The 27,965-nt window shown below is 53.4% G+C and overlaps 3 protein-coding genes across 4 annotated transcripts; 2 read left to right on the top strand and 1 right to left on the bottom strand.

The window, feature by feature from the left end:
* Positions 1 to 4,731: 4,731 nt before the first annotated feature.
* GRHPR (glyoxylate and hydroxypyruvate reductase) lies at positions 4,732 to 9,463 on the top strand. Its single transcript, XM_066181987.1, has 9 exons — positions 4,732 to 4,852; positions 5,139 to 5,269; positions 5,351 to 5,423; positions 5,873 to 5,989; positions 6,131 to 6,219; positions 6,852 to 6,956; positions 7,533 to 7,668; positions 8,022 to 8,152; positions 9,234 to 9,463. The coding sequence occupies exons 1-9, from the start codon at positions 4,788 to 4,790 to the stop codon at positions 9,353 to 9,355; spliced, it is 969 nt and encodes a 322-aa protein (XP_066038084.1). The 5' UTR covers positions 4,732 to 4,787; the 3' UTR covers positions 9,356 to 9,463.
* Positions 9,464 to 11,603: 2,140 nt separating this feature from the next.
* Positions 11,604 to 18,434, bottom strand: ZBTB5 (zinc finger and BTB domain containing 5). Its single transcript, XM_066181986.1, has 2 exons — positions 18,369 to 18,434; positions 11,604 to 16,668 (listed from the first exon to the last, which is right to left on the bottom strand). Exon 2 carries the CDS (start codon positions 16,662 to 16,664, stop codon positions 14,640 to 14,642), a length of 2,025 nt encoding a protein of 674 aa, XP_066038083.1. The 5' UTR covers positions 16,665 to 16,668; positions 18,369 to 18,434; the 3' UTR covers positions 11,604 to 14,639.
* A 190-nt stretch (positions 18,435 to 18,624) lies between these two features.
* On the top strand, positions 18,625 to 26,905 carry POLR1E (RNA polymerase I subunit E). 2 transcript variants are annotated; one of them, XM_066181983.1, is made up of 12 exons: positions 18,625 to 18,779; positions 18,874 to 18,977; positions 20,642 to 20,718; positions 21,697 to 21,782; positions 22,375 to 22,430; positions 22,790 to 22,934; positions 23,858 to 23,965; positions 24,363 to 24,459; positions 24,653 to 24,786; positions 25,505 to 25,586; positions 25,721 to 25,852; positions 26,590 to 26,905. In XM_066181983.1, the coding sequence occupies exons 1-12, from the start codon at positions 18,719 to 18,721 to the stop codon at positions 26,747 to 26,749; spliced, it is 1,242 nt and encodes a 413-aa protein (XP_066038080.1). In that variant the 5' UTR covers positions 18,625 to 18,718; the 3' UTR covers positions 26,750 to 26,905. The 2 variants fall into 2 exon arrangements, with proteins under 2 accessions (XP_066038080.1, XP_066038079.1); XM_066181982.1 differs by lacking the exons at positions 18,625 to 18,779; positions 18,874 to 18,977 and adding an exon at positions 19,043 to 19,061.
* Positions 26,906 to 27,965: the final 1,060 nt, after the last annotated feature.

The following is a 27,965-nucleotide window of genomic DNA, read 5'->3' as shown; positions in this document are numbered from 1 at the left end:
GCACAACCCCACAGCCATGAGCACCCTGGGGACCCATATCCCACTGGAGACAGTGTGGATCTTCCCATGCTGTGCTTTTCTGTCCCTCATTGCTCTTCCCTTCTGCAGAGGGACACAAGGCCCAAGCAGCACTCTGAGACCTGCAGCACAGCCAGCAGCACCTGAAGCCCAGGCAGGGTGGCCACAGGGCAAAGCCTGTATCTCCCCAGGCTTCTCCTCTTGTGCAGAGCTGCTCCACACTGCTTCTACCTGCACCTAGAGACCCAAATCCCCCTTCATGCTGTGCTGCCCCAAGCATCTTCCACACATCCCACCCACAGAGGGAGCGTGGCTTCCACCAACAGGGAAAAGCAGCCACTTAATTAAATACATTTCTTCTCATTTTTGAGGAGCTTTCTAAATTTATGCTAAAAGCTGAGTGCTTCTGAGTCGTGGGCTGACAACACACCAGGTCATATTTTGCATTAAAATACATGAATCCAAAATGAAAATATTGGCAGATTTGGCATCCAGCAGTCCCATGGGGAAATGCCCTACCCTGGCACTTCCAACAGTATATTGCATCTAGAGCAGGTCAGAGTGTGGGCCTGGCTGCTGACACAGCACACGACCACATGGAAAAGGTCCCTCTTAATTCTTAAAAGAAAAGCAGTTTAATCATTGTGAGGAACTATACCTTCAGGGTATCATTTCAAAAATACAGGCAGAGATTAGGAGGGATTTGTGAGATTGTGTTTATTCCCAATTTAGGTGCTTTCCATAAATTAATTATAAAAGCAAGCTCAAACCAGTCAGAAGTACACTGGGAAATTCTCAGAATGCTAGTCATTTTCATGCACTAATATTCATGCCATCTGCCTGCTTTTTTCTGCATTTTGTCTAAATACTCTGTGGTTATCCTCATCTTGTTTTCCTTTGCTGTGCCTTGTCCCTCTCCCCCCCCTGCCCCACTGCAGGTACTGCTCCAAGCACACTGCTGTGCTTTCACTGAGAGCATTAAAAAGAGCAAGTTGTGTTTTGGCAACTGGAAAGTTGTCACCCTGCAGGCACAGGCTGTGGGTTTATTCCCATTTCTAGGATTCACCAGTGGTCCTGGACAAGCTCTCACCCCACAGGCTGTACAGGGCACTAAGGTTGATATGGCCACTGTGAATTCACTCCAGGCAGAGCTTTGGGACTTCTTTTAAAGGCCTCTTCTAAGAGAGAATTAAAATATCACTCCTAGAACAGCATCATTTAAGTTGCTCCCAGATACAAAATCCCAGCCTATGCCTTAAGGAGGATTAAAGAAACCAATGTGGTTGAAATCCCCAAAGGGAACAGTATGTTTTTCCTGTCTACAGGAAACCTCTGAAAATGCTTTAAATATGGCCTTGTAGCAACAGTCTGACAGCCTGAGCATACTCCTGCCCCACAGTGAAGGTGGGATTTTAGCTGGATGATGGGATCCAGAGCATTGCAGAGCCTGAGGCAGCAGCGAGGTACATGGGGACAGGGCAGAGCAGGGACACAGGGCCCAGCAGGACACGGGAACACAGGCACAGTGGGGAGGTGGTCTCAGCAAGGAGGAGAGGGGGCACAAGTGCAGCAAGGACACAGGGATGCGGGCACAGCAAGGCAAGAAGGAAGCTCCAGCTGGGACAGTGTGAGAAGGGGCAGGGTCCTTGTGGTTTTGGGCTCCAGCAGGTGGGCAGTGTGCTCCCATGTGCTGCTCTGCATCCCTCTGCTCCAGGAACTGGTGGTGCGGCAGGACTACACCAGCCCTGCCAATGGCACAGCAATGGGACCCACCTGGCACTGGGGGCTCTTCCAGCCTCACGGGGAAGGAAGAAAAGTCTGCCAGGGAATTGGACTATGCCAGGACAGCCGGGGATGGTGAGGCAGTGCGAAGGCTGGGGGGTGAAGTCCCACACTGCTGGGGATGCACTGCAGTGCTGCCAGGCTGGCTGGTTCAGCTCAGAATGGCCCCTTCCAGCCAAAGATTGCTGGTTTTGCCAGGAATAAACCCAGGCAGAGGTCACACATCCCCTGCCCAGCCAGCACTCCTGCCATGCCTCTCACAGCACCAGGAACCCAATCTGGGAGCAGGTGGGGATTAGGGACACAGATGCCTGGACTCTGGGGTATGAAAGGTGCTGGAGGGAGCAGCAGCACAACCAGCCCCTGCCTCGTGGCATGGGGTGAGGGACACACAGAGTCACTGGCACAGCCCTGCTGCTCCCCAGCTCCTGCTGCCCAGCACCACTGCTGGCACACAGCCTTGTCCCTGGGAGCACACAGTCCATTCTGGAATGGGAGTGCAGATTGTCCATTAACCAGGTGGGTCCCAGCAAACAGGCTCTGGGAGGCTGACAACAAACTGTGGGCATGAGTCCTGCTGGATGTGATCCCATCACCAGTCCTCAGGGTCCAGTCTGCATAGATCCCCAGGGAATCAGGTTCAATCAATGCGCTCCCTAGAGAGCCACAGTCCTCCTCAAAACCCAGAGTTGGTGGGACAGGATGCTGTAGCATGGATTAGAGTGGGATGGGATGGGATGGGATGGGATGGGATGGGATGGGATGGGATGGGATGGGATGGGATGGGATGGGATGGGATGGGATGGGCAGGGCAGAGACCCAGCCATTCTCTGGCTTTTTGCAAGGGGCTGCCACACCTCCACACTCCTATAACCTCTGGAGAGCTGCCATCTCTTCTTGGGTTGGCTGGGGTTTCCCTTCAGAGAGGGAAAGCTGGTCATTTCTTCTATCCCACCCTGACATCAGTCAAACTCCAGCTGTACCAGAGAGGGTGGCATTCCCAACTCTGCCAGTATCCTTCCCACTTGGCAGCAAGCGGGGGATATGGGAGTGTGGAGGTGTGGCAGCCTGCACCTGGGTGGCAGAGAGGTGTGGGAAAGTAATGGGTGTCCCATTAGCCATTCCTCTCCTTCTCTTTGAAAGGTTTTCAGTTTCCCAGAGGCGGAACAGTCAGGTCTGCCTGCAAGAAATCACAGGGTGCAAACAAAATTAGGCATTTACAGACGTGTGTGGGTTTTATCCAGAAAGCACCAAAATGGGAAACAACGGATGGTTATCCAGAGCCAGGATGACCCTGTGGTTCTGCTGCCAAGGGCCCCTGGAGCAGGAGCAGGAGCAGGAGCACAGCACCATGACCACACATTCAAGAGGGACCGGGGTGGGCTGGGGAACTCCACACCTGAAGCCACGTGAAGGTGATGGTTTACAGGTGCTTCTAATTGATAAAAACAAGTTGTGGCCAGAATTGTGCACTTTGCTTTGTGAATAAGACCTCTCTGGCGGCCTCCGTGTCTCTGGTGCCACTAGGGGCACTGGCCCAAAGCATGGAGGTTGCTGAAGTGTCTGAGGGAGTGATTCCACCACATCCACTGGGACCGGGAAGCAGGAACTGGAAAACCCCAGCAGGATGAGCCTGGCGTTGTCACACTGGAGAGCAGGTACTCCCGACACTAATCCATACTGATCAGGGAGGCAGATAAAGTGTCAGCTCGAATGATGCAGCACAGCAGCATAAAACAAACTTTCAAGCAATTATTAAAAAATAAAACCAAATCTGCTGTCATAATCTGACAGTGTGCTGATGGTACATCATGATAAAGGGAAATCCCACCTGGAGCAGCAGAATGAATCTCACATGCAGCAATATTCTGGTGTATATACCTCAAATTCCATGTTCCCTCTGCCCACAAATGTGTCGTCTTTACCTGCCTGTCTCTGTACTCTTTTCAAGAGACAACACAGCTGTATTAACTACCAAGCTCATGGTTCCCTAGGGTTCCCCTGCCCTGTACCTGCAGTCACAGGTCACCTTGTTCAAATCAGGTCTCCAGACAATTTAAATATGGGTTAATTAATGAGCAGAGTCTGTTCAGCATAGTGAGAGGTGGCAGTTGACCCAACCCTAGCCTCTGGGATGTCCCAAAGCTTCCACTAGAGGCTGTGGGGGGAGTTCATGCCAAAAAAGCACCCAACATTGTGCTCGTGTGTGTTTAAGAATGTAAATACTTGTATATGCAGGTGTGCATTTGTGTGTGTACACAGACCTCTCTGTGTGTAGGAGTGTGTGCACAGATGTGTATGTGCATGTGGGTATCACAGGACCACTGAATCCACTAGGCTGCACAGGAACTCTGACACCACTGACTCCCCCAGATCAGTGCCAAGTCCTGAGTCTTTCCTTGGACACCTCCGGGGATGGGCACTCCAAATCTTCCTGGGCAGCCCCTTCCACTTCCTGACCACCTTTTCCATGGGTAAATTCTTGCTGCTGTCCAACCTGAGCCTCTTCTGGCCCAGCCTGAGGCTGTTCCCTCTCCTCCTGTTCCTGTTCCCTGGGAGCAGAGCCTGACCCCCCGGGCTGTCCCCTCCTGTCAGGGAGTTGTGCAGAGCCAGAAGGTCCCCTCAGAGCTTCCTTTTCCAATACAGGAATGTATTGGAAATTTCCACACGTCCTTGGGTGGACATACACACACCCGCAGGGATGTCCACGGATGGACACACACATGTGCATGGATGTCCACATGTCCGTGGACGGACACACACACCCCTAAAGGGATGTCCATACGTCCACGGATGGACACACCTGCCCGCTCAGGTACGGGGGCAACGAACTCAGGGAGCGACCCCACGGGAGGCGGGGCCGGGGCGGGGCCGGGGCCGGGGCCGGGGCGGGCGGGCTGTTCCGGTCTGTCCCGCGCTGTTCCGGGCCGCTTGGTGCTGTAGGGACGGTGGCGGGCGCACGGTCGGCCCGGGCGGTGGCAGCGGCCATGTCGGTGTTCGTGACGCGGCGGATCCCGGCCGAGGGGCTGCGGGTGCTGTCCCAGGCCAGCGGGTGAGCGCTGCGAGTCCCGCTGCAGGAACAGTGTCGGTTCAGGTGCCGATTCCGGTCCCGGTGTGGATGTCGGTGCGGGTGCCAGTCCCGGTGCAGGTTCCGGTCCCGGTGCCGGTGCGGGTTCCAGTGCTGGTGCAGGTTCCGGTGCCGGTGCGGGTCCCGGTGCCAGTCCCGGCGCGGGTCCCGGCGCGGGTCCCGGTGCCGGTGCCGGTGCCGGTGCCGGTGCCGGTGCCGGTGCCGGTGCCGGTGCCGGTGCCGGGGGGTGACGGCGCCGGTGCCGCCGCAGGTGCCGCGTGCAGCAGTGGGACTCGGAGGAGCCGGTGCCGCGGGCCGAGCTGCTGGCGGGCGTGGCGGGGACGCGCGGGCTGCTCTGCCTGCTCTCGGACCGCATCGACCGCGAGGTGCTGGACGCGGCCGGTGCGTGCGGGGCCCCCTGCTCCCCCCCGACATCCCCCGGGCTGTCGGGACAGGCACGGCAGCGCCGATCGTGTCTTACAGGGCCCGACCTGAAGGTCATCAGCACTTTGTCCGTGGGCTTCGACCACCTTGCCCTGGACGAGATCAAGAAGCGGTAACGCTGCCCCTCTCCTGCCCTGCTCTGTCCCCTGCCAGCTCGGACATCTGCTCCAATCCTCCCCCTGCTCTGACCCCGCCGTGATTCGTTCCCTTCCCCATGCTCTACAACTCCCTGCACTGTCCCCCTCGTTCTGGACCCCTTCCCCCAACACACCCGACATCCCAGTGTTCCCTTTTGGCAGGTGGGCTTTCACAGAGCATGGGGCTGGGGGGGCTCAGCTACCTGCACCCTTCTGTTGCTGGGTCATGGCTGAGTTCACCCCAACCACACCAGGGCTGGAGAAGTGTTTGGGTGCTGGGCTGAGCAAGGACTGTCTGGGGAAAGGATGTGGGCAGGAGGGCTGAGAGCCAGAGGGATGTCCCTGGCTACCTGGGGCAGGCACCCAGCCCGAGGATGCCAGGGAGCACCCCAGGGCTGCCCCAGAGCCCAGTCTGGCCTGGCAGGGGGATCCGTGTGGGGTACACCCCCGACGTGCTGACCGATGCCACGGCGGAGCTGTCGGTGGCCCTGCTGCTGTCAGCGTGCCGCCGGCTGCCGGAGGCGGCGGAGCAGGTGAAGAGGTGAGTGTCCGCTGTGGGTGGCCCCAGAGCTGTGCCACATGGGCTGGTGATGGAGGCCGAGGCCAGAGTTTCACCAAGCACCTGGGCTGGGCTCTGAACAGCTTTCCATGACACCTGTCCCTGTCCCACCCTCTCTGCCAGTGGCGGCTGGACAACATGGAAGCCCCTGTGGATGTGTGGATATGGCCTGTCTGACAGCACCGTGGGCATCATCGGTCTCGGCAGGATAGGTAAGTGCAGTTCAGAGAGCAGATTGCTGCTCTCCTGCGGTGGCAGGGTGTGTTTGTAGCCTCACCTTCAACCTGGGCTACTGGAAGGTGCCCCTGCTGGAGGTGGGAGCGTTGGAGTGAGATGGTATTTGCAGTCTTTGCCAACCCAGACTGTTCTGGGGCTCTGTGACTCAGCCAGGGTGGTGACCTGGTGCTCACCTGTTTAAACCCCATGAGCACAGTGAGGGGAGCTGTGCAGAGCCCCTCCCAGCAGCTCTACTGGCTTGTCAGCCTCAGCCTTAAAGCCTCGGGTATTCATATGCTTCCACCACCTCCAACCCCTGCAGCAGTCTGTACCCCCTCCTGGTCCTCAGTCAAACAAATGCAGTGGCAAAGTCCACACAACACTCCATCCAGCTGTGGACTTTGCCAGCAGGCAGCCCTTCCTGTCCTTGTTCCCCCGGACAGTGTGCTCCCAAGGGTAGTCACGGGGTCAGTGTCCATGGGCCCCTTTCCACAGCAGAACATCTCCAACCCCACCCCACAGTCAGGAAGGAGTGATCCCACTGCAGCAGCCCTTCAGTGGCTTCATGTGCTGGTCCCCCCACACACTGTGGTGCCACAGCAGCCCTACACATTTCTCCCTCACTTAGGACAGGCAGTTGCCCGGCGCCTGAAGCCTTTTGGGGTCAGGAAGTTTCTGTACACTGGCAGTGGCCCAAAACCGGAGAGTGCGGCAGAGTTTGGGGCTGAGTTTGGTAAGGACGGCACCAGGGCAGGGGTGGTGTCAGCCGTCAGTCATGGAGCACCATGGCTGGGACAGCTCCGGGGGGTTACTCACGGGGTTTGTCTCCTGCAGGGTGGGCCAGTGGAGGGAGGGCACAGGCTGGGGGTTCTGGGGGCTCCTGGGCATACCCACTGTGAGGGGACAGCAGGGGTGGGAGTGCCATGTCCCAGACATGCCCCACAAGGCAGGGGGGGGTGACAGGGAGGACCCTGCCTCCTCCAGGCTGGGTGAAGGCTGGACATGCAGGAGTTCTTCAGACCACTGTGAGAACTCCAGGCTGCAGCTGATCATACCACTGTTCCCCTTCCCTGTCTCCTGCATTGGTGATTTTCTGTCAGTTTCATTCCCTCAAGGAAGTTGGACACAGTGAGCAGAGGCAAAATGTGACAGCTGCTCCTAGGAGGAGGGGAGGGTCCTGTGGACTGTCCCCATGGGCTGAGTACCGAGGTGTCCTGCTGGGACGACAGGAGGGGCTGCAACTGCCCCTGGAGTTCTGCTGAGGGAAGGTGTTGACTGCAGTGGGATGTTTCCATGTTTCTTCACTCAGTCCCGCTCATGAGGCTGGCTGAGGAGTCGGACTTCGTAGTGGTGACTTGTGCCCTGACACCAGCTACCCAGGGGATGTGCAACAAGGACTTCTTTGGCAGGATGAAGAAGACTTCTGTGTTCGTCAACACAAGCAGGTACTGGCAGCCCAGACCCGTGCCTGTTGCCCTTCCACATTGTGAGTGTAGGGGGATCTGCTGGGCAGAGAGTCCAGACAGTACATGCAGCTTTCATGGCTGGAACCACTGGGAGCATTTGACCAAGGCCCCTTGGGACTGAGCCAAAGGCAAGATGTATTATTCAGGAAACACCCAGCTCTTCCCTGCACCATGGGCAGCTGGAGCAGGAGCAGTTCACTGCTGGGTCGTTCAGGCACATCCAGAGAGGGTCGTCTCCTTAGGCAGCCCTGGGGACCCACTGCCTCTGTGCCCCTGGGAGCCTGCAGGACCCCTCAGCAGTGACACCAGCCTCTCACCCCTTACGTTTGCAGGGGGGCTGTGGTGAACCAGGAGGATCTCTACAATGCATTGACCAATGGCCAGATCGCAGCTGCCGGCCTGGATGTCACCACACCAGAGCCACTGCCTACTGACCACCCCCTGCTGTCCCTCAAGAACTGTGGTGAGTGTCTGGGGGAGTGGTGAGATCCCTCCTCCAGCAGGTGCTGTCTTGGGGGCCCAGTGACAGGTGTGACAAGGACCCATGGTCCTCAAAAGTCTACTGGTGGCAGTGGGCACCAGAGCACAGGACAGACAGATCAGGTATCTTTAGGTGGGCTACTGTACAATGCACACAGCTGCTGTGGGGTAAAAACTCATCAACTTGTTGTTAAACAAGTGTGGGAGCTGTTTTAATTTTCCAGAAAGTCATTGAGATAAGCTCAGTTTTAGTACCTACGTGATGGTTCTTCATTCAATGTGTGAAATTCATGGAGGATCTGGTATCAGCAGGTGCTTGAATGAGAAACCAATTCCCAGCTCAGGCGCTGTCTAGCTCAGCTATTCTGTGGGTTCCTGAGCACGTGCTGTGCTGGGAAAGTTTCCCACTGGCTAAAAGTGGGCTGCTGAGTTTGCCTGGAGGAGTCTTGGTTTTGGGAGTGCTGCTGGGCTGGCCCAGCTGCCGAGTGTGAGCAGCCTCTTTCCTGGATAGTTCCAGGCATTGGGAAGGTGGGCAGGTGCAGGTCCAGGGCTGAGACCTGTCTTCTCTGGAGGAAGATGATGCAGGTGAGGAGGGATGGCTAGGAAGGAGCTTGCTTGGCGGTGTCACACAGGATATCCTACCTCCAGGGGAAGGGGGTTTCTGGAGTAGGAAAAATATGTTCCAAAAAGAAACCATGGGGACATCCATGAAAATTTGGAAATGCCTGTGACTCAGTGTCTGTTTATGAAATACAAACTTGTATCTGTTGTTTTATCTTTTTGCTAAATCTCATTTTTTATTTGTGTGCATTGTTTCTCAAAGTAGACAGTGTGAGGAGTGATAAGAGCAGAGACTTTCTGGAAATATTTGCAGGACATGGAGATTTGAGAGCTCTGAAACAAGACCAGGCAGGCCATAACTCATTCACGTGTATTTATTGAATACATTCCTTATAACAGTAATATCACATATTTATTAATACACAAATAACACCCACACAGACCCCTGAAAGGGGCAGCTGGGCATGTGTGAAGGTGAGCAGTGTCCTTCCCTGTCCCTGCAGTGATCCTGCCACACATTGGGAGCGCCACATATGCCACGAGGAGCACCATGGCAGTGCTGGCAGCCAACAACCTGCTGGCTGGGCTGCGAGGGGAGCCCATGCCCCATGAGCTGAAGCTGTGATGGCCAGGCCCTGCTGCGGCGGCACCGTGGGACGGACGTGGCATTGAGGACCAGCCTGTGTCCCCTCCCCTGTGGCAGCCAGGAGCCATTAAAGAGTAGCAGCCAATGTGTCATGGTCGTGTTATTTGGGAACAGGGAACATGGTGGAGCACACTGCGGGTGCCAGAGGGGTTGGTCCTGGATTGGGGAGTGCTTGCCATGCTGCACTACCGTAAGGAAGCTGCTTCCATCCTCAAAACCTGGCTCCTGGTCATAGTGAGAGGCCAGGAGTGCCTTACCTGGGCTTGTAGCCAGGAAGGGAGAGGTACCAACTCTGTCCATGCAGGCTGCTGCTGCCACAGGAGCTGCTGCAGCCCACCCATCAAATGGTCCTATGGCATCAGTGGCATCACATGATCCTCTGCTTGAGCGGTCTAAAGAAAAGCTCCGCAGGAACCTCCAGCTCTGCCTTTTGTATCCATAACCAGTTCCAGGTACAGCTCCACAGTGGAGGGCAAACTGGAATTCACTGGGAGGTTCTGCTACACCTTTGCCGGTTCTGGCTGCAGCTCCCCTCACATTTCTTGGATGTGCAGTGACATTTGTTGGTGCAGAGGAGAGCCTGAGCAGGGCCTGAGCCTCCAGCTGCCAGGAGAGGCCTAATGGGCACATCTCAAGGGCTTTGGGGATTCATGTGTCCTGCAGCCACTGTCCCAAATGGGGGCTGGAACCTGGAGCCCACCTCTCAGTGCCACTGATCACAGAATCATGGAATGCGTTGAGTTGGAAGAGACCTCATAGGATCACATCATTCCACCCCACCTGCGATGGGCAGGGACACCTTCCACTATCCCAGATTGATCCAAGCCTTGAACACTCTCAGGGTGTGGGCAGCCACAGCTTTGACAAGCCTGTGGTCCAGCTGGCCCATCCTGCTGGATGAGGATGGATCTGCCCCTGAGGTGTGCCCTGGCCTTGCCATGGCCCCTCCCTGTGTGCCTTCCCATCATTGGTGACCATGTGGCAGACAGCACAGCCCTGTTACAGACCAGTCACAGCCATGCAGGGCTACCCACCCCAGCCACCCCACAGGTGTCCCCACAATGTGATGTGGAGGTCACTCTCACCAGTCTTAGGCCAGCCTCCTTCCAGCTCCAAGTGCTCCCAGTCCGCATGCCAGGGAACATGCTGAAGACCACACCTGGACTCAGGTTCCTTTTGAGCTGTGGCTCTCCATCAGCCATCTTCCTCCTCCCTTCTCTTCCTCCCAGTCCCATCACACCACTCCATGGTGTCCAGGCCCACAGAGGAGGACACAGGAGCCCATGGCATGTCCAGGTTGAACAGTGGTGCCAGTGGCTGACCCGCCCCACCGAGATGGGGTTTTCCCACCTCTCTGCCTCAGGACAAGCCCCACTGCCCTGCAGCCACCTGTGCCTTCTCCCCTGTGCCTCCACCCTAGCAGGGGACAGACAGGGAACCAGTGCTTTTTGGGGACAGCAGCACGAGGGAGTGAGGAGCATGCAATGGGCAGGAGGGAAGTGCGCTGGGGTGAGCAGCTGGCAGCACCATAATTCTGGTGTGAGGAGGGAGCCAGGGCACAGCACAAAGCCTGTAACGGGAGCTAAAGCTCACCCAGCACACTCTGTGTCTCTTCCTGTCCCACAGCAGTGTCCCTGGCACTTCTTGGGTGCTCGATGTAGCACTCTCTGATAGCAGTAATAGCTGTTGGAAGCTGCCCTGCATCATGCCTGGGAGGAATTCTGACGTATCAGAGGGGAGGAAGAGGAGGGGAGGAAGGGAGTGTGCTCTGGGCATCCCAGCTGCCTGAGGAGTTTCCAAACCACCCAGTGGAAATCGGGAGTGACGTTGCTGTGAAACCCCAGAGCATTAGTCCAGTGGGGGAGCTCACTGGTCTCCAAGATTCCTTAGTGTTGACACTAAAGATTCTGCTGCTGGTGGAGCTGCTTTGATGTTGAGCGATGGTGACCAAATATCTGAGAGGCTCCTGTGATCCCTGATGATGACAGGGAATGACCTGAGGTCTGAGCAGGTGTGTCAGATTCCCCAGGTGCATTAAGAAATAGATACCTAGAAATAGGTAAATCAGCTGCCACAGGAACTGGAGCACTGGGCTCAGGTGTCCATCTCAGAACTTCTTTGAGACAAGCACCTCCTGCACCTGTGACATCCTCCCCTGAGGAACTCAAGAGAGCAGCAGTAACCACGGATCATGAATTTTACAGGTGCTGCATAGATTTATTTAATTAACAAAAGTAAGTTCTTACAAAGAACTCCTACTGGGGACAAAATTATTACCAAGGTCAGGTTTTTACGATCCCTTTTGCAGTCACAATTTTTTCTATACAGGCTGGTGTGGAGAGCACCAAACCAGTGAAACCAGTCAGACTCAGCAACACAAAAAAGTAGGGTTTATTTCCAGGTGTTTCAGAACAGACACCCCGACATCCCCATGCGAGATCCCACTTGCAAAGTTCAATTATGGGCGCAGTTCAGTGGCATAAGCTCTCCAGGCTGTGGGGTGAGACACCCTCCACTACAGCAGGTAGCTCAGGCCCCAGGTGTTTATTTATGCTATTCCCAGGAATTTATTGCTTCATTCAGGAAGACTCAGCCACAAGGCACCCACAGGCTCCAGGCCTGCAACTGCCCTTCTGCACATCAACTGACAATGAATTTTAGAGCTCCTGCTTCCAAAAATGCTCCAGACAAACTTTTTCTGAAAGAGTACAGAAGTCCTCCTGCACTGATATTCCACATTAAATTTTTTATAAAAACAGTTCAAAAGTCCAGTTAAGTGTTTATCTGCTCATATTAGTTCCTAATTAGTCTCCTTGCACAAAACATTATAACAATTCAACAAATTTGGATGTGCTACAGGAAACAGAAAATTTAAAAAGCCTTGTTTTTAGAAAGCAAAACACTAGAAATGCAATCAAGATGAAACAGTGTTACTTAATAATGCAACACAAGAAAATACTAAAGTACAAAATACTGCATGTTATTGTTGTTTGGGAGAGTGTTTATGCAGCTCAATGCTGTTAGTCCCCAATACTGAAATTATTTAAAACAAAACACAGCATATCCCACTGCTTTAAAAAAGTGTTATTTTAATGCTTAAAAAAAAAATCAAGAGCCAGAAATATGACCAGCAAGTAAACCCTATAACAAAATATTAACACTTTAAAGGAATTAATCTAACCATCTCCTGTGTTTCTGCATTCCTCAGATGGTCAAGGTGCACATGACACACTGACAGGGCAGGTGCAGGGAATCCTATGTCTCACCCAAGCAGAGGGACACTCTGCAGCCCTGACACAGCCCCTGCTCAGCTGAGCAGCATTTATCATCAGCAGAAGTGCTCTGAAAGTTTATTTTAAAACCTAAGAATGCTGAGCACCAGTTCATGTGCACCTTTGACAAGGAAGAAAGGACACTGCAGGCAATGTTAAGTTATGGTGGCACCAAAGAAGAGGAAATTAAGAAGAGATTTACATGACTCATGTGGAGAATGACAGATTTCTGCTGCACGTGTACAGTGCCATTTCTTAAAACTAAATTTACATTAGATTTTTTTAAAAATGTATGGGGGAAAAGTACTTTTATGACACTAGCTTAAGTGGATGGCCTGGACTTGACAAGGACATTTTACAGAATATGAGCCAGCAGTGCCCTGGCAGCCAGGAGGGCCAATCATGTCCTGGGGGTATCACCAGCCAGGAGAGGGAGGGGATTGTCCTGCTCTGCTCTACTCTGCACTGGGGCAGCCTCACCTCAAGTGCTGCGGGCAATTTTCAGCACCATCGTATAAAAGACATTAAGGTGCTAGAGAATGTCTAAAGGAGGCCATGAGGTTGGTGGGGGGTTTGGAAAGGAAGCTTTACGAGGAGCAGCTGAGGGAACTTGGATTGCTCAGCACAGAGAAGATTGAGGTCAGACCTCATTGGGGTCTTCAATAACCTCCTGAGAAGCAGCAGAAGGGCAGGTACAGATCACTTCACCCTCATGACCAGTGACAGCACTTTAAAAAAGGCTGAAGCTGAATCAGGGGAGGTTTAGGTTGGCTATCAGGAAAGGTTTTTCACCCAAAGGGTGGTCTGGCACTGAGCAAGCTCCCCACAGACAGGGTCACAACTCCAAGGTAAAGAATTGTTTGTACATTGCTCTCAGGCACAAGATGGGATTGTTGGGGTATCCTCTGCAAGGCCAGGAGCTGGACACAATGATCCTAAGGGGTGCCTTCCAACTCAGCATACTCTATGAATCTGTGCAATATGGCAAACGAGGACTGCTCCTGACCTAGGAGCAAATTGATCCAAGGACAGATCCACAGCTTCGAAGGGAAGTCACTAAGGGCACAGGGCAGGAAATTAAAGCCTGGAGATAAGAGAAAAAAACAACTTGCTCACGCCCTAACAGGGACCAGATGGACTGTGGGCATCTGGGAACAGCAAGACACTGTCTTACATGGCAAAAAAGCCATCACAAATTCCCTCTCCTTCAGAACACCAGACAAAGACAAGCTCTGTTCAAACTTCTGCATATATAGAATTGTAACATAGGAGATACAAACTGGTTAAAATACTGCTAGGAATAGCACAAACAAGAGACAGTACTTCACTTACCACTTAATACTCGTTTCTACGGAAAAAAACAAAACAAAACAAAACAGCCAAACATCCAGATCTTGCTGTATTAAAGTTATATGTACACCTGGCAGTCCAAAAGTTACTTGTCTGGGATTTAATTTAAGCACCTTGATTACACAGTGTCCTTTACTACAAAACAGCCAAACATACATTCATAATCCTAGAACTATTGTCATAAGTAGCGTATTTTAAAGCATTATGTCAGACAGGTGCAGCCTAAGCTGTTTTTCCTCTTTTAAAGGTAAGGGGTCTGCACTACTGTGCTCACATAATGCAGCGACTCATGTTACAGTAATCTTTTAAATGCTTTCACTGTTACAAAATGCTTTAGAGAGGAAAAAAAAAAAAAAAAAGAAAAAAAGAAAAGCGCACGTCTGTTTCTTGTTCTCAAACCGTGCTACTTCAGGAGACCCCCATGCTGTCACCCCTCTGCCCTGCAAAGGGGCTGCTTCGCCCCGGGGGTCACATCCCCATCCCCGCCGCGCGGCTCCCGGCGGCGACACCTGCGAGGTAGGTACCGGATATCCCCAATGGCAGAGCCAAGACTGTGTGTGGCACCGTGGCACGCCGGCGTCTGCCCGCCCGCCGGAGTGTCCCCGCCGGCAGCGAGGCTCCTCTGGGCCCGGGGCAGCAGGTTACAGCAAACTGCTGGGCAGGTTGCTGCTCTGCCACCTAAGGCAGGTGGTCTTAGAGTGTTTGTAGAGGTGGCTGGACTGGCTGAAGCGCTTGCCGCACTTGAGGCAGGCGTAGGGCTTCTCCCCCGTGTGCACACGGATGTGCTTCTTGCAGTCCGTGAGCGTCAGGAAGGTCTTGCAACAGATCTTGCAGGCGTACTTGCGCGCACCCTCCACCACCAGCACGTTGTGCTCTGACAGAGCCTTCTTGCACTTGGACAGGACGTCTGCGGACGCCCTGGTCAGCTGCGGCGGGCCTGGCTGCGACAGGTGCCCGCCCTCGAAAGAAGTGCTCCCATTCATCATCAGCTGGGAGCCGGAGGAGCTCTCCTGCAGCTGCGAGCCCCGCACAGAGGTCACCACAGGCATCTTGGGGGCAATGCGGCGGTAGCCAGGAAAGCCACCAGCTCCACCTCTCACTGAACCCATCATGGCCCGAGACAGCGAGTGCAAGCCCAGGCCTGAGCGTGGGAAATCCATGCCGAACTGCTCCGCTGCTCGGTACCCGGAGGTCTGCACGCACGGCAGACCCATCACATCCTGCATGGGCCTCACAAAGTGGGAGTCCGTGGGCTCACTGAACGGGTTCTCGACGTGGGAGACGGCAGCAGATGAGTGCCCACCGGCAGGCCCTGACTCTGGGCTCATCAGGTAAGAAGCATCACTGTCCATCCTACAGTCACTGGTGGTGTTGGGAATGTTGTCGTCGTTGTTTTGGCTGGTACCAAAGCCACCTCCCCTGTTTTTATTCAAAAAATTTGAAATGCTGAAAGAAGACTTGTGTTCCAGGTTGTTGGACACCTCCATAATGTGGATGTCTCCCACCCTGTCAGTGCTGGACTGAGGGTCCGAGAAGCTGCGGTCACTGCTCTCGGGACTCAGCTCTATCTTCTCTGCGCTCACCACTCCTCCTTCCACCTCCACAGACTCGCTGCCCTCTGCTTGGGAGGTGACATCGCTCACCTCATCCTGAGGCTCTGGGGAGCTCAGGGGCTCAGACTTCACCACCACCCTCATGTGCTCCTTCTCATTCAGGCTGACCTCTGGATTTTCACACGGGAAGTTGCTCTTCTCAGCAGCAGCCTCCTGGTCAAAACTGGTTTCCACCTGTGTGGCCTGGGACGCCATGGACATCTGGGAAACATTTCCCCCGCCGTTGTCTGACTGGCTGGGCACTTGAGCATCCTCCTGAGCACCGAAAGACTGGTCGAACATGATGGTGTTGTCCTCCTGGTTATCAGCGACAGTGTCGGCCTTGGAGTTGTCCACGATCTTCAGCGAGTCCGGAGAGAAAAAATCCTCACGCGAGTGGACAACGGGCTGCCCGCTCTCGGCAGCCACGTCAGACACAGGCTCCTCCATGGCAGGCCGGATGCGCTGGCGGGCGCGCTCCTCAGAGGACTGCTTGCGCTTGTGCAGGCGGCGGATGGGGAAGGCAGCGCGCTGCTCCAGCCCTCCCCGCAGGGCCGGGCCCATGGCGCCGGGCGGCTCCTCGGCGCCCTGCGAGGAGCCCAGCGCCGAGCTGACGATGCTGAGTCCCAGCTGTTGCAGCATGAAGGAGCGTTGCAGCCGCGCGCTCTGCTCCTGCGCGCGCTCGCTGGGCGGCGACAGCGGCAGCGTCCGCGTCGTCAGGTAGTGCTTGCAGGCCTTCACCACCGAGTTGAGGTGCAGGTGGGAGGCGGCCAGCAGCACGTCCATCACATTGCTCTCCCCCAGCATCAGTGTGGAGGTGTACATCATGTCAATGAGCGCGGCGAAGGCCTCGGCCGTCACCACCTCACTGTCCAGCTGGATCATGTTCATGGTCTGGTCGCCCTCAGCCACGGTGAAGAGCGCGCGGAAGTGCGTGCTGCAGGCGGCCAGCACGGAGCGGTGTGCCTTGAAGTGCCGGTTCCCCACCACGATGACACAGTCGCACAGCTGCCCGTGCAGCCGCTGGTAGTTGAGCTGCTGGAAGACCTGCTCAAAGTGCCCTGGGAAATCCATGGTCCTGCAAAACAGAAGAGACCACTATAGGGGCCACCAAGTTGATCAGAGGGATGGAGCAGCTCTGCTGGGAGGAGAGGGTGAGTGAACTGGGATTGTTCAGCCTGGAGAAGAGAAGGCTGCAGCGTGACCTAACTGTGGCCTTCCAGTTCTGAAGGAGGCTACACTGAAGGTGGGACAAGACTATTTATGAGAGTCTGTAGTGAAGGAGAAAGGGGAGTCGGTTCAAGATGGTAGCAGATGGGATTCTTTCCTGAGAGGGTGGGGAGGCCCTGGCACAGGGTGCCCAGAGAAGCTGTGGCTGCCCCTGGATGCCTGGCAGTGTCCAAGGCCAGGCTGGACACTGGGGCTTGGTGCAGCCTGGGACAGTGGAAGGTGTCCCTGCCCATGGCAGGGGGTGGAACTAGACAAAGTGCCCTTCCAACCCAAATTGTTGTATGATTCTACGGTTGAAGTCCTGGTTGAAGTCTCAGGCTGCCGTGAGCCAGGCTGTGAAGACAAAAGAACACGACACACAGAAACTGGTCCGAATTTACCACCACCACACAGGCACAGGACTAAAGCCAGCAGTCTGTAGGACAAAGAAAAGCAGTGGAAATCCAGGTTCTGCCACAGAGCTGACCTCAGCACCACCCACGTCACAGGCAGCTGCGCTGGAAACTGGACAACAGGGGTCACCTCACACCCACGAGTTAAACGTTTAATCCTGGTTTGCAAAAATATCTCATTACAATAATAACCTCCTGCCTCCTCTGTTGCACTGCTCACACAACTGGGAAACCTTCCACAGAAACAATGGGGCTGCTGGCAAAACAATGTGCTGCTCAACAAGACAAGTAGGCACGAGTGAGGGGTGACTTAAATTTATGAAATTTAAGATGACTTAAATCTTCTTAAATTTTCATTAAGAGAACATGAGTCATATGCCAGTAGATTCATTTCAAGACTACATAAGTGACCCTCGGCAATGTCTTGACTTTTCCTCATGAAAAAATAACAAAGTGTAAGATTTGGTGAGCAGAAAGGCTGCCCATACAAGGCACAGACACTGAAGTTCCTGTGCTGATGCTGATTTTCCAACATCAATGCGACAGCATCAGTGGACGCAAGACCATAAAGCAGCTAAAAAGAAGTCACACGGCCAGAATTATACTTTTGACGAGGGATCAAATGTACATCAGCTGATTCAGAAAGTCCATCCTCAAACATGGATGTGTTTGCTGCTTTGTCTCTCCTGCCCGTCACTGTCTTTGCTGGCCAGCTCGTCGTCCCGCACACGATATCCCCAGAACCCCACCTCTGTGTGTCTTTGGATGGAGTCAGAACAGGGAGATCATTCACCAGTTATCACCTAGAATACTCAGCACAGGGAAAATTAAGTAACTTAGAACCTTTGAAAACTCCGGAACATTAACTGACTGTTGGATAACTAGGGGTCTCCTGCTGAGAGGTGCTCTTCTCAAGATAGTGCCTTTTTTCCCCGTTTCTTTTTTTCCTTTACGCATCACCTGCGACACCCAGGGCTTGTGCCCCTCCCAGAGAAGCACCTGCATCCCAGTACTGCATCAGCACCGGTGAAGACACACCCGGAGACACCGTTCTGTGCGGCACACGGGACATAAAGGGGAGTCCGGAGAGCCCTGCTCGCGCCCCGACGCGGGGGTCACCGGTCTCCGCCTCACCGCCGCCCCCCGCCCCGCTCACCTGCGGTGTCTGTGCGGGAAGGGCCGTACGAGGCTCAAGATGGGCACTGGGATGGGGACTGGGATCGGGATCGGCCCCGGCCCCGCTCCCGCCGCTCCGGCCCCGCCCGCCCCGCCCCGCCGCGCCGACACAGCACGTCACTTCCGGCCGCTGGCGGCGCGGGCCCCTGCTAACAGCCAATCGCCGACCTCGTTACTTATACGCGGCGGCAGAGTGTCACCTCGCCCAATCGGGGCTGAGCTTATTGCCACGACGGGAGGCGGTGGCGGAAAAGGCGGAGGAGTGGGACGCGGCGCCGGAGCCGCGCCGGAACGCGCATCACAGCCGCTGCCCTCACTCGGCCCCTCGCCATGGCCGCCGCCACCTGGCGCTACCGCGGCGACCCCGACGCGGAGCGGCCGGCGGCGCTCGGTGAGCGGGACTGGGCCGGGGGCGCGGGGCGGGTCACGGGCCCCGCTCGGGGGTGGCGGCCGGCCCCGGATCTCACGGGCTCCCTCTCCCGCAGTGCGGTTCGCCAACGGGAAGCTGCGGCACCCCGACTCCCTGAGCTTCACCGTGTACCGGAACCGGGACAGGGCGCATCCCCGGAAGAGGCACCGCAGGATCCTGGTGAGGGCCCGCCCCGGAGCGGCGGCGGGTTGCGGTAATATTGTAGGATATGGTGGTAGTAGTGCACAGTGAGGCGGGAGCCAGGTAATGGCCGTAATCGGATAAAAGTCACAGATGTTACTAATTAGCCCCTTGGGCTGCGGGGCCCGTCAGAGACCGCGGCGGGAGCGGCGTGGGGAGGCCCTGGCACAGGGTGCCCAGAGGAGCTGTGTCTGCCCCTGGATCCCTGGTAGTGTCCAAGGCCAGGTTGGATGCTGGGGCTTGAAGCCACCTGGGACAGTGAAGCCCCTGCCCGTGGCAGGGGTGGCGCTGGATGGGCTTTAAGGTCTCTTATGACCGAAACCAGTCTGGGATCCTGTGAAAATCTGCTGAGTTTTGAAGCAGATTTTTTTTTTTTTAAACCGCTTTTTTTTTTAAAGTTTAGGTCAGGATGTGACATGTGTTCCAGGTGCCGAGGTATCCCTGGGTTTCAGAGGACCCAGAGGAGGCTCTGGTACTGGCATGGCTGACGAGCACTGCAGGGTGGAGCTGGCAGGACAGGGACAAGCTGAACCATCTGGGAGTTGCTTCCCAGCTAGTCGGGTGCATTTTGATAGTGAAATGCATTGTGTTCTGCTCACACTGGGAAGTCTTCACCAAAGGTGTCTTTGTTTGGCTAAATTACATGGAAAGGTGATCTCTCAGTGAAGAGGGAACTGAGGGTACAATCAGACGGTGCTTTCTGATGCTGCTGTTAATCTTCACAGCTGCTGCACTCAAGGAATAAATTACTTTTCAGCCCAAATTGTTGCAGGAAATTCACTGCAGCAGAGCAGAAAAACCAACACATTCTCAAAATGCATTGAAAATATGTTTAGGTGTCTGGTACTATCCAGGCCCAGAAAATTCTCAAAATCTTGTGCCTGCAGGCCCAAATACAAAAAAAGAATACAAGTTTCAGTCTGAGACCTTGGTAAAGGCTTCCAAGTTTAGAGACCGTAAGTAAAAATGTGAGTTTGTAGTTTGGATAGAAATATATAAGCTAGGTAGTTAAAAGTTCCAAGGTTTCTTAGTTTGGATATACAAATAGTTACAGAAATAGTAAAGAAGTTTTGAGGTATAGCAAGTAGTTTGTGTTCATTGTGTGATTGGGTAAGAAAACTCACATTCCGGCAAGATGTGTGGGACAGTTCAATTAACTACTGGGGTTTTAATTAAATTAATTAATTAAAACAAAAACTTTGTAGCAGTAGTATATTGGCTAATTAACCTTTAAAAGAGCTTGTAACCTGTGGTCTGGGGACGACTGACCAGGGACTTTGGGCGTAGGGTGAAGGTGTTCTCACCCTTCCATGGGACTGCAGCAATAAATAATGCTGTGAAACCTCTTGAGGTGGCCCTGTCTCTTAAAATCCTGACACTGGTGGTGGCAGCGGTGGCTTTTCAGCTGGTGAATTACAGGCACCTGGCAACTGGAGTACTGGAACTTAAATGAACCATTGGAAACCACATTTTAAACTGAAGCATTGCGGCGTGATGGCTGTGAGGTGCTGTGCAAGTCTGCTGTACATACATTCTGCACGTGAATTACTGGGAGTGCAGAGCTTGGTTGCCTGGGGGAGACAGAGCAGGGGCAGTGAAGGTCTCTCAGCCTTCTGCTCAGGGAATTCTCCTTGGTTTCCCAGGTCTCAGAGACAGAGCGGCTCAGCTATGTGGGGCACAACTTCGGCAGCGAGGTCATGAAGTGCAACTCCCTGTGCAGGTATGGAAAAGGAGCTGGGAGCACAGGCACTGCCCAGACACAGAGCTCCTGCTCCCTTTCCTGCCTCAGAGGTTTCCAGGGGGCTGTGGTGAGACTCAGAGGACTGGGACAGGAAGCTCTGGCTGTTTGTGCACATCATGTGGAAGCTGTGGTCTGTAAATCACAGACCCATTTGAAAACGTCTTGTGAAGTCTGAGGTGAGGATTTGGGTTAGTGTAGCAGCAGGATGGAGCTTTGTTACTAAGAAATTAGGATGAAGAAATTGCCTTTATCATCAGTTAGTCAGCGCTGAAGGGGTCATCGCTGTGGGACCCTTCCAGCTGAGATGTTTTGCAATTCTTTACAAGGAACTGGCTTCACTTCTGTCAAAACATGCCCATACCAATGTGTGTTCTGTCTGAGCAGTGAAACCAGGAGAGCTGGATCCTCAGATAGAGCAGTGTTCCAGTTTGAGATGCTGCAGCTGAAAAAGGAGCACCAGGGGATTGTTTCTTCTCGAGTTTGGAGAGATAAATGCAGTTTAACAAATATATGTGGTATGGGTGTTAATTCAGTATTGTCTGTGGGCAGATTTAAGTGCTCTTACCTCTGAACACTGGTGAAGAGGTGGTTCTAGGGGTTAAAGTGGTGCTTCCCTGCAGCTCTGGACATCCCGAGCCCTGGGAGCTACAGGGAAATTTGGCTGTTGTTCAAGCTATGGCCATCAAGTCCTGGCATAGCAAAAAAGGGCAAAAGAAAATAGCAGAACTCTGACACCTGCTCTTCACCTAATTCAGTTGTTTTAGGACTTCTACATATGCGTAGAGTAGCAAGTCTTTCTATGTTTATATGTACACATGCCTTGGAGGTAACTTGGTTTATTGTAGCACTCACTGTATGTGCAAGGCAGGAGAGCTGCCAGGATGTGAGAAGACCATGTAATTTAAATCATTTCCACTGCTCTGCCTCTCACTAATCAACTGCCCCCATTCTCCCCAGGTACTTTGTTGGTGTGTTAGACAAGAACTCTGGGCAGATGGAGGTCTACAATGCTGAAATATTCAACATGCAGCCCCTGCTCTCAGGTGGGAGTTTCTGGGAGTCACAGCTGCTCAGTTGCTTTGTCCTTCTCATTCCTGCCTTGTTCCCTTGGAGCAAGGACAGCTCCTTCACTTGTGCATGCTGAGAGGGACAGCGGGAGAGGGGAGCACAGCTAGTCCAGGGTGGAAGTTAATCAGGAAGTGTGGGGGGGTGGTAGTCACTCACAGTGTCACTGCTCAAGTGCAGCCTTGTCTGGGTGGGTTCTGCTGAGGGAGGCCTGAGATTCATCAGGAATTGGATCCTTGAATAACAACAACAAGAAAAAGGCGGTTTTATCCAGCGAGATTGTTTTTTGTCATGGAACCCAGGATAAGAACCCAAGAGATCACATCTTTTGGTAGCTGATTTTTACCCTGTGCAGCAGGACGTGGGTTTGGCCATAGTCCATGTATTGCAGCCATGGGCTTTGTAGCAAAAGCTCCTTTTTTTGTTCTAAGTTCTCATTTTTGGTGTGTCCTTTAATTAGCCAGGTCACAAGGAGGAGATCCTGATGTGCTGTGCCAGTTCTGTCAGTAGAGCTAAAGGAATTCCTGTCCTGGCTGCTTCTGTTCAACACTAACTTTTGTTGTTTTATAGATAACTTGATACCTGACGACACGAAGGATTATCAGTCCAAATCCTACAGGGAGAAGGTAAACTTGAAAGCTGTGTCATGTTCTGCTGTGACTATCTAGCTGGCAGGGGCAGATGCTTGCTTGTCTTGGGGCTGGGAGGTTTGGTGTCCTGCAGGGTAAACCTGTGCAGGACCAGCATTCTCCCTGTGTCCAGGAGGCAGTATAGTCATTTCCAGGCTCAGGAGTATTTTCCTGGTTATTTTAGGCTGGTCACCATCCCAGTGACCTCCTGTCCCTCTCAGACCAGTGCATCCTGTGGGTTTTGCCACATGGAGAGTTTAAAGTTTTCTTAGAGACCGTGGCTGTGGAAGGAGCAGTGGGTTTTGTGTTCTCCTGGGTGGGTGCACAGGGTGTTTTAATGTTTCTGTCTGGTGCAGATGGATTTGTGCATTGAGGCCTTCGGAACCAGCAAGCAGAAGCGAGCTCTGAGCTCTCGCCGCATGAACGCTGTGGGCAACGACATTGTGAACACAGCTGTGACAAAAGCAGCTGCAAACATTATAGATTCCAAGGGAGTGACAGGTGAGAGGATTCTGTCTTGGGGTGTAATCAGCACAACCTGAAGTGTCTTATTCTGTCTGTCCATGCCAAGTGTGGCAGGAAGAAGAGGGATTTTCTTTAAAACCCCTGAGGGTCTCAAAGAAATATGAGGAAGTAGCTGGTCTAACAGCTGAGACAGGTACATGTAGAGGAACTGCTTCTTTCTGGTTCTGCTGGACTTGGTGTTGGAGTTGTCTGAATGAGGGAAGGTGGCTGTGACATCAGTGTCCATACTGCCTGCTTTGGAAGCTCTTGTGGGATATGAGTTCACAGGGATAATGGCAGTGCCTTTACCTGATCTGAATTCTGTGGCATGGCTGTTGCAAAGGCACCTTCTTACCTCAGAGAGTGGTGCAGCCTTGGGACAGATCACAGCGCAGTGTGGTCTCACCGTCCCTGGGGGCTTCCAAGCTGTGGCAGGAGAGAGCTGGGGCTACTCTGACTGTGGACATCTGGGCAGGATGGCAGACAAGAGCCTTCCAGAGCACTTCTGGGATCCTGAGAATGTCACTGCCATGAACAGGAGAGATGTCTGTTGACTGTAGATCCCACCTTTCATCCCTTTTGTTGGGGGTGGATATTGACTGTGCTCTCAGAGCGGCTTTATGCCAGGTGGCTGTCCACCGGAACACAGGTTCCAAAACCATGCTCTGCCCACCTGCAGCAGCAGACATCTTGGTGCCCTTCTTTTGTAGATGTTTCTCTAGTCTGGACTGGCTTTTCTAAATTTTTATGACCGGAAGGTTCTTGATAGAAGTTGTAAATGTTTAAAACTTCAGCTGTGACTAAAACAGTGTTGACCCATTGAGTAAACTTGCTTCTAGAGGAAGAATTTAGGTTGTGTTCCTGTTCTCTGCATTTTGGTTAGCGTGATCCTAATGCTCCTGTCCCGCTTCCCTCCCAAGCTCTGATGCAGGACATGGCCCAGGATGACGTGCAGAACATCTCTGCTTTCCTCCCGCCATGCCATGAGGACGCCGACAGGCCAGAGCACGTTTACAAGTTTGAGGACAGTATCTTTTCTCTGTCACACTGGTTTCTCATGCCTTTAAGTCTCACTGAAGCCAATCTGGCATGTGGAAGCAAGCTGAGCCTTTGTCCCTCACAGGCCAAGAGCCGGGAGCAAGGTGATGCTGCCCTGGGGTTTTGGGGCCTGCAAGTCCCATACCCGCCTCTTTCCTGTGGAGAGCAGGATGCTTTGCCTCCTGGTGGGCAGTATTCCACGGGAATATTGGTGAGGTCGGCCTTTGAGAAGTGAGCCGTGGTTGTGCCACAGTCTCCTAGAGGCCTTAGTTCCTGGACAGGTTCCAGCCCCTTGCCCTGCCTACTTCTGCTCAAGTGAGTGTGGACAGAACTGCCCTACCTTGAAGGGAGAGCCTGGGCTTGTTCTTTTCCTTAAAATGCTGCCAGTCCTGTCTCCTGCCGAGTACGAGGCGCTGCAGGTGCCAGCAGCTGCCCTGGCCAACATCACTGCGGAGGAGATGGCCAAGAGAGCAGAGGAGAGGAGGTAACACCACTGTCATGGCCACGTCCTGTCTGAGGGGCAGCAGGGCTGTGGCTGCCAGTGCCATGGCCCTGGGGTAGAGGGAGAGCATTGGATCCAGGCGTGGCAGAGCAACACCTGCTTTGGGGTCAGAGACTGTTGTGTACACAGCAGTAAGGAACCCCCTAGGGAGCTGAACTCCCCCTCTTTCCTGCAGCCACTGCTCCTTTGTTCTGGAGGAGCTGAAGTTCCTGCCCACTGATGAGAAGAGAAGAGACCACAAAGCTCGATGCCTCTGGTTCCTGGACACCCTCATCAAGTTCAGTCACCTGAAAGTGATCAAGAAGAAGCGTAAGAGAGTTTTCAGCTCATAAACACATACTTTTGGGAATTTCTTCATCATCCTTTGCTCATCAGCTAAGTGTGTGGATCATTCCTCTGCCATACTCAGGGTCCTGCTTTTGAAACAGCACCACACAAAACATTTTGATTGAGATTTTCCAGACTTGCCATCTTCCTTAGAACTTTTGTGTCTTTGTCAGTCCTTGCAGGGCTGAGGGAGAAGGAAGTGGCAAGCCTGGGTTTAAATAACTTCTGTGTTGCTGGAGACACGGAGTCAGCCACAGGATTTGTCTGAGGAGGATGTGGGAATGACTAGACTTGGTGATAGTAGGGACTTGTTAGTGTGGTCACAGCTTTAACAGTATTTTGTGGCAAGAGAAGTATGTGCATAGGGGTGTGTGTTGTGTGCATTTTATAGTATGGAAGTGGGAATTTCTTTTTTACTAAGAAAATATAAGCTGTTAGTATTCTCTCAGGCCTGAAAAATTCTGAGACCTAGAAATCAAGCACTGAAGTTCCTTTTAAGTTTGTTGTGTTCCTGGGAAGAGACAATAAATGGTGGGATTCCTGGGGCTGGACTCAGTGATCCTGGTGGGTCCCTTTTCATGTGGGTATTCTGATATTCCAAGATAAGTGTCAGGATGGTACATATGCTGCTGTGGTGGGTGGGCAGTGCAAGGTAGAGTGTGTGTTGCTCATTCCACTGCAAAGCTCCTTTCTGCCCTAGATCCAATGGGTCCTGAATGCCCACACATCATCAGCAGGAAACTCATGAAGAAGTTCACCTCGCTGACGTACAACGATGGCAGGTAAGGGATGGTGTGTGATGCTTTTGAGGCACAGACAGGTATGGCAGAGCTCAGCTTGAGGGGCGACACACAGAGACACCATCAGGGCCCCCATTACACTCCACATCTCACAAGTTCTCCCTCTTCCCACACAGCATCCAGAATTTAATCTCTGCATCCATGAAGGCTAAAATCACCGCATATGTCATTGCCTTGGCTTTGCACATTAACAACTTCCAGACAGATCTCACCGTCCTGCAGAATGACATGAAGCTTCCAGAGAGCAGGTGAGTCATCCTGTTTGTTCACACCTGCCCGGATCCTCCTACAGAAAGACCCTGGGAGAGCCCCGAAGCAGCGGTGGACCTGGGTAGGGTTTTAATTTTCCAGGGAAGGATAGGCAGTTGTCTGTGGGTGGGTGCAGGGACTGCATTTCCCAGGAGTCACCTGGCAGCTGCAGCTCTTCCCCAGCTGTGCTTCTATCCTTGGCCCTGCAGCATTCATTGGGTCAGGCTTTCTGGCCAAAACTTCAGTTATTACTGGGTTTTACCAAAGCCCTTGGTCACCACTTGGTTTTCAAACTTTCTCATCAGTTTTGATGCCATCACTTATTTTGCCCCCAGTCATCTTCTTTATTCTTTGATCGGTAGTACTGGTTTTAAGAGCAGTCTCTGCTGTTGATTTCCATCCATTTTCCCTTTTTGTTTTTCTTTCTGGAACTAAGCTTTTGCAGGAATCCACGTTGGTTTTGGCAGTTGATGCCCGGGTTTGGGTTGTGCTGCCCTGCAGCTGGGAGCACAGGGCCTCATGCTGTGGGAAATCACGGAGGAGGCTGGGACCTGCTGGAAAATCAGCAGTATTCTGTCCCCTGGAGGGCTCTCTGCCTTGCAGCCCTGATGCTCCTCCATGGCATCTCTGTACCGCAGAGACACCTCCAAGCCTTTCCCAGAGGGCTGTGGGTCCCCGTGGGGTCATGGCACGGGGGCCTCAGCCCCACTGATGACATTTCTCTGGTGTTTTTCAGGATACTGGACATCGCCAAGGCCCTGCGGCTCAGGGTGTCCAAGGCCAAGGGGGTGCCAGGGCTGGAGAATGATGAGAACCACAAGCTGGGCACTCTCTCTCTGCCCTTGCCCGTGCAGAAGGCACCAGAGGGACAACGGAAGCGCAAGAAAATGAATTGAGAATCCCAGGAAGTCTGAGGGGAGACACAGCCCCTCCCTCAGAATGTCATGGGGATGCCTTCATCTGCTGGGTTGGGGTCCAGCAGCAGCCCTCACCCTGGTGAAACCCGGGCTGCGGGTTTCACCTCAATAAAATGTTGCGCTTTTTTCTATTTATATAGAAAAAGCTATATTTGCCTGGGGTGAGGGGTGAAAGGTGGTTGGGGTGTAGCACAAGGGAACAGTTTGAGGTGGCAGGTTCTCCCCTGACGTCTGTGTGACTGGTTCTTCTGGTTCATGGCCCCTCCCAGGTTCAAGGTCAGAACCAGGGAGACAAAGGAGTGTGACTTACACCCTGTTGTTTCCCTGGAGTGTCAGTGTAATCGTGTGTTCAAAAACTGTTGTTCAGAGTTTTTGTCACTTTTCCCATCCTGGCTATTTTCCTGGGGGAGGGAGAGTTTTGTGATTTGGAGCTGGTATCACATTCAGAGAGAGCAATGAGTATGAGGCCACTGTGGCTTCCCAGCCCTCTGGAGAGATACTGTAGTCTGGTTTCTCTGAATTTTCACTCTCCTGGGTGATCAGCTTCATGGAAGCTGTTTACTTGGTAAGGCTGTAGGAGTCGGGAGGCCTTGTGAGAAACAGAAACCTCCAAACTGGTGTGTGAAAAGAGAGGCATGGAATGTCAGAGGAAATCGTCTCTGGGATGCTGCTGCTTCAGACAGGAATTTGGGTTTAGTACATCCTCTTGGGACCTTGAAGACCCACTAGTCACACCTGTCATTAGCAGTGACACACATCCTGTGTCTGGGGAGAGGATCATTAATGCTGTGGGAATTGCAGGCTCCAAGTAATCAATAGGACTGGTTGAGGTTGGTTGGAAGGGACTTCTGGAGGTCTCTGTCCAGTCCCTCTCCCTGCTCAGGGCCACCAGAGCCAGGTGCCCAGGAACTGCGTCTGTGTGACTTTGGAGTGTCTCTGGTTACAGGAACTCCACAAATTCACGGTGGAGCAGTGTTTCCCGACCTTCAGAGGGAGCCTCCTTTGATCCTGTGTACCTGTCCCTGGGCACCTAACCTACAGGTTTCTATAGCCATGGACAAGGTTCCCCTGAGCCCTCCCTGCTCCAGGTTGAGTTTCCCTGGTTCCTTCCACTGCTCCTTTTAGCAGTAATGTTTCAGCATCTTCACTGGACTCCCCAGTGTGTCCGTGTGTCAGGAACGGAGGAGCCCAGAGC

Source organism: Chamaea fasciata, unplaced genomic scaffold (genome assembly GCF_029207755.1).
Source record: "Chamaea fasciata isolate MVZ Bird 193981 ecotype frontalis unplaced genomic scaffold, bChaFas1.0.hap1 SCAF_4, whole genome shotgun sequence".
In the NCBI taxonomy this organism is placed as follows: Eukaryota; Metazoa; Chordata; class Aves; order Passeriformes; family Sylviidae; genus Chamaea; species Chamaea fasciata.
Note: the sequence above shows the minus strand (reverse complement) of the source record. Positions and strands in the feature narration are given on the sequence as shown.

What these genes read in the sequence shown, in the direction of transcription:
- GRHPR (XM_066181987.1), top strand. Translation starts at nt 4,788, where the DNA reads ATGTCGGTGTTCGTGACGCGGCGGATCCCGGCCGAGGGGCTGCGGGTG. An exon ending in CATCGGTCTCGGCAGGATAG is followed by an intron (nt 6,220 to 6,851) that starts GTAAGTGCAGTT and finishes TCCCTCACTTAG; the next exon opens with GACAGGCAGTTGCCCGGCGC. An exon ending in GTGTTCGTCAACACAAGCAG is followed by an intron (nt 7,669 to 8,021) that starts GTACTGGCAGCC and finishes TTACGTTTGCAG; the next exon opens with GGGGGCTGTGGTGAACCAGG.
- ZBTB5 (XM_066181986.1), bottom strand. Translation starts at nt 16,664, where the DNA reads ATGGATTTCCCAGGGCACTTTGAGCAGGTCTTCCAGCAGCTCAACTAC.
- POLR1E (XM_066181983.1), top strand. Translation starts at nt 18,719, where the DNA reads ATGGCCGCCGCCACCTGGCGCTACCGCGGCGACCCCGACGCGGAGCGG. An exon ending in AGAGGCACCGCAGGATCCTG is followed by an intron (nt 18,978 to 20,641) that starts GTGAGGGCCCGC and finishes TTGGTTTCCCAG; the next exon opens with GTCTCAGAGACAGAGCGGCT. An exon ending in CGTTTACAAGTTTGAGGACA is followed by an intron (nt 23,966 to 24,362) that starts GTATCTTTTCTC and finishes AAATGCTGCCAG; the next exon opens with TCCTGTCTCCTGCCGAGTAC.